Source organism: Austrofundulus limnaeus, unplaced genomic scaffold (assembly GCF_001266775.1).
Source record: "Austrofundulus limnaeus strain Quisiro unplaced genomic scaffold, Austrofundulus_limnaeus-1.0 Scaffold98, whole genome shotgun sequence".
Classification (NCBI taxonomy): Eukaryota; Metazoa; Chordata; class Actinopteri; order Cyprinodontiformes; family Rivulidae; genus Austrofundulus; species Austrofundulus limnaeus.
This window is the reverse complement of record NW_013952500.1, coordinates 1,550,579-1,561,772: the sequence shown is the minus strand read 5'-3', so window position 1 is coordinate 1,561,772 and position 11,194 is coordinate 1,550,579. Positions and strand designations below refer to the sequence as shown.

Below are 11,194 nucleotides of genomic sequence, written 5' to 3'. Positions count from 1 at the left end.
TATATATATATATATAAAACCAACCACAGAAGGCACTTATGCTTTAGTGCACATGTCAAACTCAAGGCTCACGGGCCAAGTCTGGCCCTCCTTAACATTTTATCCGTACATTATATATTGCTCATTTTAATGCTTAAGAAAGTTATGCTTCTTGTACTCAGTGCAATCCTCTCATGACAGATGGGCAACTTTAAAGCCAAGAAATATACGATGGGATTTTTCAATAATGTGATTTTGATTTGGAACAAGCAACAGAGAACATGAAATGAGACTGATCCAACTCCAGCTGTCATTTGTGTTTCTACAAGCATCATTTGTTAWACTACATTTTAAATTACGATTATTATTTTAATAAATATTGACCAAGATGGCTTGAGCCAAATTTAGAATTTTGGCCCCCTTGTGTAACTAAGTTTGATATGATGGAGTATTACGGCCAAACTGCAAGATTTCTTTTTTTGATTACGAGAATAAAGTCATAATGTTATGAGCAAAAGGTCATTCAAAAATAAAGTCAAAATATTACCAGAATAAAGTCGAATAAATATGAAAACWGTTGTAATTTTACAAGAATAAAGTCATAATTTTACGAGAACTCCAACATGAAAAAGCAGTCTTACCACTGCATTAAAACGAGGAATGTTGAGCATCTTATGAAGTTATGTTTTGATATCTGTTGTATAACTCTATGGATTTATATCATAAATTCAAGCCATATGGCACTGCAATTAACTGCTGCATTACATTAACAGTCACAAACACAGTGGCATGTATTGTATTGGAGGCTGTCCTCAGCAGGTCCAAGCCGACACAGAAATAGAAATCAGACATGTCATTTAATATTTTGACTTCATTTTTATTAAAAAAAAATCTCAACGTGTGGCCCTAATACTCCATCATAGTTTGACACTTCTGCTTTAGTGGAAAAGATGGAGCAAAGATCTGCACCTGCATGGCACTGTTATGTCTGCTCTATCAATAGGCTGTATAAATGTCAGTGTCAGTTACTGAGAAACACACGTATATAACCTGTGCACACCAAGTGTTTTGATAAGGACAAAGAGGACAAAGCGTTTCTACCAGACATTATTTGTGTTAAGGAGCAAGAAGAAAAAGAGCAAACGTGTGTAGGAAGTTTTCAGACTGAAGTTATGTCTACCACAACACCTGCYTCTGCCACGGAAGAAAAACAACGGCCCAACACAAGCTGCAGCGTTTATCTCCAGGCCGCTCGGAGCCAAAGAGCGTGACGGCAGCCTCTTCAGTGTGCGACGCTCCAACACGCAGTAACAAATCTCAGAAAGTAATAGTGACACTTCGTTTTCTTCTTGGCTGAGCCCCTCTCTCTCTCTCGCAGAAAAGTGGAATACTCGGCCTTTCTCGATAACTTTCCTGAAGCATGAGGAGCAAACGGATTACCACGCTTCTGTTGCATCGCTYTAATTGGGCCATGCAGGATTACTGCAGCATGTAGAGCACATATTTATCAGCATCCAGCCACGGCACACCGCCCTTAGTTACACTCCTAATGGGTGATGGGGTAAATATTCATGACAAAGAAGTAACACTCAAACTTCCCAGCTTCTTCATCCTAAAGAAGGAGGGGAAAATAACCTTTTTTCCCCCTCAGAATTAAGGTGATTTTGAGCTTTTGGGAAACCAAACCCATTCCTCCTCCTGATTACACCGGAAAGATCTRTGAGGCAGCCAATTTCAGTGATAATGGCTCCTACAAACTAATGTGACAGAAGGCAAACAGAATCAAGGCCGAGGCAGCGTGAGAAAAGGAAAAAAAGTGCCCTAAATGAGATAAAGGAAAAGAGAGATCCAGGCAATGTTTTGGATTATCTGTGGCAMGAACATTAAATGCACAGATGTGATTCCTTAGCTGTCTTTATTTCAGCTTCATGCTCAGTTTTCACCGCACACACCCATGTTCTCCAGGCTTGTCTCGAAGCTACGTGACAAAACATTACTCTTTCTCCTGCCTCTCCCTGTCCATGGGAAGACTTTATGGCCATGACAGTAAAAACAGCTGTAGCACCAAAAACAAAACAAAAAGTCAARAAGATAAAATTGTGCCACAGCTTAACAGCTCCCCAATGTTTTCAAAGAGGTGGTCATAAATTGTGACGATCGGACAGGACCCTTAACCGTTGGACCCCTGGAGGAAGCTCAGCTGAGCAAAAGCTCGTCAGGAGGGAACAATTCTTTTTTTTATTTACGCACTCGTTCAGCACACCGGCTTGTGCAAATGTGGACAGCAAGTGTGAAATATTTAGCGCCGTAATAAAGGTTATGGGCTGTCAGGAGATAAACACGGAGCACAAAAACAGGAACAATGTTTTTTTTTACAGGTTACAAAGAGGCAAGGCTTTGTGTTGATCCAAAGTGACTGAAAAACTTGATACAGCCCAGATCAACATGTTCTTTCTAGTATTACTGGATYTGAATGTGTTTAACTGGGTGGTAAACCATCTCTATTTGCCCTTATGAAGTCTTTTTACAGTCAAAGATGTCCCCGCCTCCTTTAGAGGGTTAAATGTTGGCGAAGTGTTTTTCTTCACACCGAAGAGAGTCCTGTAATTATCCACCACTGTTGTCTGCTGAAGACATTCAGGCCTGATTCTCTCTTCCACACACACACCAGTGTTCTTTTGTTCTCATAAACCAAACTGCTGGTTTGGCCACCCCTAATGCTCTTATTACCCCTCTCGTGGATTTGTTTTTAGCTCTTTTGTGCACCGTGAGCTTCATCATTGTGAGCGTTTAGGAAAACTTCCAAAAATCTAGTTGATGACGGGTTTTCCACCCTGTTCTTTTAGACAATGATGACTTAGCTCAGTGCGTTCAACTTATAGGCCCTGTGGCTAACCAGCAAACAGAAAACCACAATTACTTTCACTGACACGATGACAACACACAAAAATGAAACCAAAGTCATTAGAGATGGTGTGAACAACACAGGAGGCAAACTCACACAAGCGTTTTTGTTTTTACACAAAATGCTCATGTTTACTGCTCCAACAGCCGACAGACAACCTGTATTTTGCATTATATGATGTTGTGTGCACTGTAAAAAGATAATAGTTGCTCCAACTTCAATCAATTGCTGCAATTGGTAACAAGTAATTAAATTAAGTTTATCTGAGTAAATTTATTAATTTACAAATTTAAGTCAGACTTGTCTAAATCATCTAGTTCTGTTCAAATAAGGATTCAAATCCTGCTGACATAATTTTATGAAAAGTCAACTCAAAGTTTTAAGTTGTTCCAAACTAAAAAACTGAACAATCCAAAAGCGTACTAATATTCAAGTTATATAGAAGTACAACTTGAAGGTAAATCATTTTAAATATGTGTTTTAGCATGTTATTTTAGGTTTTCAAATAGGAGTAAAGTAAAGTACTTTTGTGGTAATCAGAAATTACAGTTGGCTAAAAAGAAAACAAGAAATATCTAATTTTATTATTGTTTTCCCAGCAGATGAAAATCTGTGACTTTTAAGCTAATAGATTTCATAAAAGTACGTTATTATCAGTAAATCTGGTAAATTAAGTGAGRTTATTGTAAAAAGTCCCTAACATAAACTACAGCTCAAATGCTTTTGTGAAACCAATTAATGTTTTTGTTCTAAATTGAGACAAAAAATATGCCAAATTGTGTTTCACATGTTAATTTAATATGGTGTCACGTGGGAAWTTTTTGTCCTCAAGGGATCACCATAAGAAACAGTTGCGCTGATTACAAAAAAAAAAAGGCAAAAAACATATAAAAATAGGGGAAGGAAGGACAGATAAGAGATTGACTCTACAAAATAAAACAGGAAGTGAGCGTCTGAAAAACAAAACCTAAACCTTAATAAAGTTACAGTGCAACCTGTGGATTTTTCAGTAACATAAACAAATGAATTAACTCATAAAAGTAGGAAACGTTTGTGCTACTAACTAAACCTAGGTTGGTGTTAAATTGAAAACATTTTTAGTACAAAAAATGAAAGAAACAATTTCTTCAACAATGGCAAACTTTAGAAACACAGTTTTGATTTTTTTATGAGGACACAACATTTACTTTTTTAGACAGTAAATGCATTTGTTGTGGAGTCTCTAGGAGCGCAGAAAATTTGCATTTAGTTTCTCCCGGTGCTGCATTTTATATTCTGTGTGAGCCATATTTTTCAAACCATTCAATTTGTTATATTTTTTTCCTTTTCTGAACTATTACATCAAATTATTTGCAATGGAATGGCCAAATAAGGTCTGAACTTACCAACTATAATTTTGTATTGGCAAACAGTTGTGTGTTTTCATAAAGGTGCGCCTGAGTGTAAATGTAATAAATGAATGCATGACTGCACCACATGATGAACTGTCTTCTTTGCATCGTTTAAATTTTAACAGAGTCGTAGTGACGCTGACCGGGTGTGTTACTAAAACCTGGGAGACCGTAATGAAAGCTACATCTCAGAGTACATTTGGCCTGACCAGCTGGTCCATCTCTGCGTCTCTGGGCTGAGTCAAATCTCCCATCAGCTGAACACAACCAGTCCCTGCCTGCATGTCTGCGTACGTTTCTGCTCACAAAAGCCAGGAGTATCTGCCGTACAGGACCTCTGGGAGGTCACTTAATGGTTCTGTGGCTATTTGGAGCATTTATAAGCTGCCCTGAACAGAAACCCAGTATCCTGTAAGCATCAAAGCAGCTGTTCACAAGCAGCACAGAGACAAAACTCTGACCCAGAAGTGACTCTTTTTCAACCCCGATTTCACGTTGTTTTCAATGCAGCGACAATCCACTTCATGTTCTTGAATGTCCCCTTTAATGTTTCGAAAGTGCCTTCATTCCTTTTTCTGCTTTAGCGTGTTAAAGGTTCACATGACAACGGGTTGAGATGAGGCCGCGGTGACGGAAACACCTTGGTTTTACAGAATAAGCTGGAACATCGAGGTCACTAAGGGCACGTTCTGGTCCCCTTCCATGGTTGGCGGTTGGGGTGTGGTCTCCTCTTCCCGAAAAGTCCTGCCAATTACTGTCCCCACTGCCAGGGTCATCTGTCTTGTTCGAGCTCATGTCTTTGGTTTTTCTGTCTGCGTTTTGCACTCATACATATATTTATTTTAAATTGAATAAAATAATACAAATTCCCATCAAACTCACAACTCAGTGGAGTATTTTGTCACATTTTTTATATTAAAACGGCAGGAGAAATGACTCTTTCAGCTCAAGGCCTTGACGAATCCTTACGTTCGGTCTGTCTCAGGATGGGTTTGAGGTTTTGCTGTGAACGTGTGGGTGGTGAAAAAAAAAGTCTTCTCAGAAGACAAACATGATAACCTATCATTTTTTTTTAGCCTCAGTTCTCAGCCTCTTGAGACAGATTTGTTTTCAGCAGCGTCACAGAGCGTCTCTAGGAAAGTCTGAAGGTCTCAGAGGGGCCGTGCAGCAAGGCCGAGACTAAATCCTCTTCAAGTTTCCTCTTTTTTGTCAGCTCTGATTCAGCCTCTCATTCAGCCACCTTAGGATGAAGAAAGMTTAGTTTTTCAGCTTCAAAACACCTTCTTGGTTGAAGACGAATGTTTTTTTTTTTTAAATAAATATAAAAGGCAGCTCAGCTCCTCTGACCCTGAAGCCTAATCATGAGGGTTCCCACACCTTGGTCAACATCAAATTCAAGGACTTTCCAGTACCAATTTCCTCAAATTCAAAAACCACGCGTGACCGTAATTACCTACCGCAGAATGTTACCAATAAACAGGTTTAATATCATGTAAATTCAATGAAAAACTGAACAACATAGAAGAAAGTGGATTAAATGTGTACCCTACATTCATGTCCACAATACATGGACATGTAATTATGTACTGGGAGGTTGGGCAGCCCAGTTTGGGAGGAGGGGATGTGAACATGTCCAGAGGCTCGGTGAGAACAGGAATTGTGGTGCTCTCACCTGGACTCAGAAAGACCCGCCCTCCTCTGCTCTGATTGGGTAAAACTATGACTATGGCTCACGTTATTTGTTGAAAGCCACATCAGTTTACCGTAATCCTGAGTAATCCACCACAACAAATGTAAGGTTTTTATTTTATTTTATTATTTTTATAGATGATGAAAATCTGTCGTGTGAGTAGAGAACTTAAAAAAAAACATTCAAGGACTTTCAAGGACAAGTGTAATTTTTGTCCGTTTTCCAAACTTTCCAGGGCCTTGAAATCATTTTTTCCCAATTCACAAACTTTCAAGGATTTCAAGGACCCATGGGAACCCTGTATGACACAAAGTGCTGGAAATTCACAAGAACCAGACTTGTATTTTTTGTGTAACTTTTGTGTTTCTATCACAATTTGTTTTTCTAAAATAGTTTTAATTTGGGTTAAAAATGCAGCATTGCTTTATGGGAAATACGGACACACATCATGTAATTGCCTCTGTGTCTGTTTGATCTCTCAGAAAGTAATATTAGATGCCCAATTTTTGGAATCAATCTATTTTAAAATGGCTGGACCCYTTCGTTATACAAAGTTAAACACAAAAATGACAAGAATACAGCCATTTTTCCAGAATTTGAGCTAAAATTTGGTGTAATCTTTCCCAGCATGGACAAATTAAACATAACCTTTGTTTAAAACTTTGATGTGCAAGGCAGCTGGAGTCATTTATTCCTTATGGAAAGCTACTTTCTCTGCCTTTTTCTGGAAATAGTCTACAATAAAGTACGTTTGTGTTGCAGCAAGGCAATTTACAAAAGAAAAAAAAATCATGAAAATTTAATTTGCTTGTGGAAAAAAAAAAGAAGTATACGGTTACCTACAACTTATTGAATTACTTTGTAGGAAAGCTCGTGTAAGAAAAGACCTTAACCTGAAGTTTGAACCAGCAACAGAGAATAATAGGCTCTCAGTTTTAGTCGTAGTCTTACAGCAGTGAAGGAGTCAGATAACAACTCATGGTCTGTCCTGCTGCTCGGCTGAAACGATGCCTCCTATTTAATGATTCTTACAGATGAATCTTTAAGAATTGAAGTTGTGGCTTTCTCTCACAACGAGCCAAACTTTGAACTCCACGTAAGACCATACAGATAAAATATGAAACCATTACTCAGTCACAGTTTTTTGCTCTGTGCTCCATCAGGTGCATCCTCTTTTGTGAATCCTGCCTCTCATCTGTGCTGGTGGTCGCCGCGTGTTTGCTGCAAACAAAATGCTCGGAAATTTAAGACCAGGAGCCAAAAAATGTTGGGAGCATCTGAGGTCATCTGTTGTGGCTTTTACAGACATTTTCTGTCTGTGCGTCAGATTACATCTACTTAGACCTGCTATTATAAAAAGCTGAAGTCTGGGAGGGAGCTTATGTATTATATGCCTCCAATAAGGGAATTTAAAAAAGCCTACATGCTGTTAAAACATAAAATGCCCTGAAATAATGAATGCATTTGATAGTTTGGAGATTAAATATCTTTTTTTTTCCCAAAAAAAATGTCTTACTTAGCTCATAGTAAAAATGTATCTGCCTTTGTGGGGTTTTATTTATTTTTTTTTTTTTTTGCCAAATTAGATTTTCTAAGCAACTAGTTGCTTTTCATCCAGTCTTCTCAAGCAACAGCTTGTAGAAAATCAGGGGGTTGGCGTTGCAGCCAAGCAGCACAACAGCCAGAGCTCTCACAGAGAGAAAGGGTTGCCAATTCTTTTGCATTTTGTTCAGAAGTTATGGGATCTTTTGAAGCCCTATAATGATGCCTTTGCTGAAGTTATGCTTTGTTTATACACAGCAGGGACTCAGCGAAAATGAGCACAAGCAGCACTTTAAGGCTCACTTAAAAAAACAAAACAGCCCACCTCAAACACTTTCAGAGTTATATGCTTAGATTTCATTTTCTGGATCAAATATACGTAACTGCATAAAGGGAATTTTTGTATAATGTGTTTTACATGTTAATACTTGACTAACAGACGCAGTCTATTACACAGAGGTGGGCATTACGAGGTTTGATCTGAAGCCTTAAGGCAATGTGGGTAACYCTTGCAAAAGAAACTCACTGTATAACCACATATATACTTCACAGATGTACCTGACACCCACCCCAAGCTACAAACAGGAATCGGTTTAGAAAATAAATTCCTATTTTAATTAATTTTCTGCAATACCTCAAAGGACACTGAACAAAGGAATGTAAACTTCTTTACAGATAAAATCTAAATCCATCTGCACTGACAGGACTTATGTCTCCAGACACACACAGAATGTCTACTTCGAAACCTGCAGATTAAAAGCACCTGAAGAACGCAGCACAACCAAAAMGTTTTCAGGTATCTGTATCTCACAGAAATACATATTTAGCCATTTAGTGCACCTTTTCTGAAACATTATACCTCACTGAAAAGACAGCTGTAACTTGTTGGGTAGTGTAATTGTAATTTATGTTCAGTTTCACTCAGAAGCAACAGGTTTAAGAAATCCAAAAGAGTACACTGAACTATGAATGAAACTGTTCAGTCATTTTCTACAGTCTTAAAGTTTCTGGTTCCTTAAATGTCCTACAGCTTCAAGCCCTTTTTTCTTAAGTCTTCTTTAGCTTCTTTGATCTGATCCTGGAGTTCTTTGGCTGCTTCTTCACAGTCATTGAAGGTGGCCACACGGTACCCCACCGTGGCCAGGGAGTAGCAGCCAAACGCCACCAGCAGGTAGACGGGCATCGGCCAGGCGACCTCTCGGTACGTCCGCGGGAGACTCAGGTTCAACAGGTCGAAAGTGACCAAAGCCCAAGCTGCACCTAGCAGCGACACGCCGAACAACCACTGCATCAGTTTCGTCATGGTGGAAAACTTTCGGACGGAGCTTCTTTGCAAACGACCTACGAGAGAACCGTGTTAGCATTGTGACGTAGCAACCGGTTAGCCTGTCGAGCTAAAACACGTCGAAAGAACAAACAAACACAAAGTTGTAATAAGRGAAATAGTCTCACGAAAATAACACACTCGTGAAAAATAAAAAGTGTGTAAAAATAATGTTGTTCGTTACATATTAAATACAAAACAAGCCAGCATGTTTACCTCCTTTCAAAAGCCAACTCAGCTTTGCGCGGATTAATGACGTCGTAAGACGTGATGCATTGTGGGAAATGTAGTGACAATTGCAGCGCTCTGAAAAGTCAACAAATCAGCTTTCATTTCTGTTAGAAACGTCATTGACCATTTTTTTGTAATAATAATAGTACATTTCGATGTATATTTCTTTCAATGTGTGTTTAAGCTAAACCCAAACATACTAAATATTAAAAAAAATGTCATTTTTAGTTTCTATTTTTAATTTTTACATCCATCTTTTTGCATAATTTGCACATTTGTTTGCACATTTCTATGTTCTTAAAAAGTGACAATTGTAGTTTACAGTTTTTGTGTGATTATTTTATTGTGAACCTTGCCCAAGTTGACACATTTTTTGTGTTCATATTTTTGTCACATTTATTTCAGTCTAACTTGTGAAATAAATATGGCACTCARAGGGCTCAACAGATATTTATCAATTTGTTAAATGCCTTACATTGAATCTGTTTGGGGTTTTGTKCACTTGAATGAAGTCTGTGTAAACAAAGTTAAGAAAATTAAATCAGATTTATTTCTTATGAGTGATTTTTATGAAGTAGGCCTACATCAGTATTCAGCTGTGATAAATAAACAMTTATCTGCAGTTCAACTGAGTCATCTATGAGCCTCCCCAGCCAAGCTTTTAACACTTCTAACTCTTTCTCAGGCTCAGTTTACTCATTTAGAAAAGCCATTCTCCAAATTACTGTTGCTAAAAGCTATCTATGTTGAGTGAGGAATCCAACAACAGTTTAATTAGGCTCCACGGGGGGCTCTGCCTTAGTGCTGTGTGGRATGTCTTTTCATTCAGGGCTGTGAACTGACCAGGTGCAGAGGGCACTGATTTCTCCAGGGTGAAATCAGGAGCAGGAGATGTAAACAACATTCATTGAGCTGGGGAGAGGGATACACTAAGCAGCCACTGAGAAATAAACARCATTCTTTAGGGAAAAATTGAGAGTTATTCTTAGGAGGGTGGTGTTTATGTTTGTCTACATTTGTGTTAATATTGTGAGTGACGACCTGTGCGCCTGCTGGAGGAGTGGAGGGTGTGTTTCTTCTGTTTATGGAGACTGTAGAAGGCAAGACTGGAAAATAATCTGTGTGCCATGTGAAGTTTCTGCAAGTGGGAATCAATAAGCCCAGTTTTCTTTGACGAGCATTTACGAGTCGGTCTTTAGATGAATATTGTGCATTTGCTAAAAAGTCTGACCCCAAAGAAAAGCTCATATGAGTCTGCTTCAGCATCACATAAGAACATTGCTTAAGCTTGTATTCATATAAACTTAATCAAGATTTAGGTGATCAAATAAATCTGTGCAGATTGGGTTAAACAGACAACAGCAATCCGTTGTACTGCTCAATTTGGCCGAAATTAAACTCCATCTCCATCTGCAGTCATTTATCCCTAGACGAGTTGCYAAGYCATCAGGTCTAGAGATAGATATCCCTATCCCCAGTGTGGTCCCAGGCCTGAGAAGATCCCTCCTGGGGCCTTCCTAAAGAACATGCCAGATACACCTCTAAAGGGAGGTGCCCAGGAGGCATAATCAGATGCCCAAACCCAATGGACTCCTTTTGAAGCAGAGGTGCAGCGGCTCTACTCCCCCTGGATGACAGAGCTCCTCATCCTATATCTAAGGCTGAGCTCTTTCCTCACCATGACCAACCAAAGCAACGCTCTCATTACTGAGGATGAGGCTTCAATTTGTCGATCCAACTCCGGCTCCATACTATCATCACTCATACACAAGACCATAGATAAACAGTARATAAAGCCTAGATAAGTCATCCCCGCTGTTGGCCAATGGAGACAGACGTCCTCACATATATAAATACGTATATATATGTATGTATACTGTATGTATGTGCTTCCAGAATCTGGTTGTCTGCAGAAAAGTGTGTAGCTTTAACCAGGACAAATTTGTGTACAAATAAAGACTGATTTTGATGTTTGTTTTGTTTTTCTCTGAGTGTAGACTGTTATTCAAAGAAACCCTGTGCAGTTATGTATACCTACCACAGTGGGAGGGGGTTTCCCAGAGCTCAATGCCTACAATGGGCCCTTTAGAGCAACTGACTCCTAAACCGATGCTGTTTAAAGCTCTACCTAC

At 38.9% G+C, this 11,194-nt stretch overlaps 1 protein-coding gene across 1 annotated transcript; it reads right to left on the bottom strand.

The window, feature by feature from the left end:
* Positions 1-8,099: 8,099 nt before the first annotated feature.
* dpm3 (dolichyl-phosphate mannosyltransferase subunit 3, regulatory) lies at positions 8,100-9,125 on the bottom strand. Its single transcript, XM_014013172.1, has 2 exons — positions 9,048-9,125; positions 8,100-8,848 (listed from the first exon to the last, which is right to left on the bottom strand). Exon 2 carries the CDS (start codon positions 8,808-8,810, stop codon positions 8,532-8,534), a length of 279 nt encoding a protein of 92 aa, XP_013868626.1. The 5' UTR covers positions 8,811-8,848; positions 9,048-9,125; the 3' UTR covers positions 8,100-8,531.
* Positions 9,126-11,194: the final 2,069 nt, after the last annotated feature.

What these genes read in the sequence shown, in the direction of transcription:
- dpm3 (XM_014013172.1), bottom strand. Translation starts at nt 8,810, where the DNA reads ATGACGAAACTGATGCAGTGGTTGTTCGGCGTGTCGCTGCTAGGTGCA.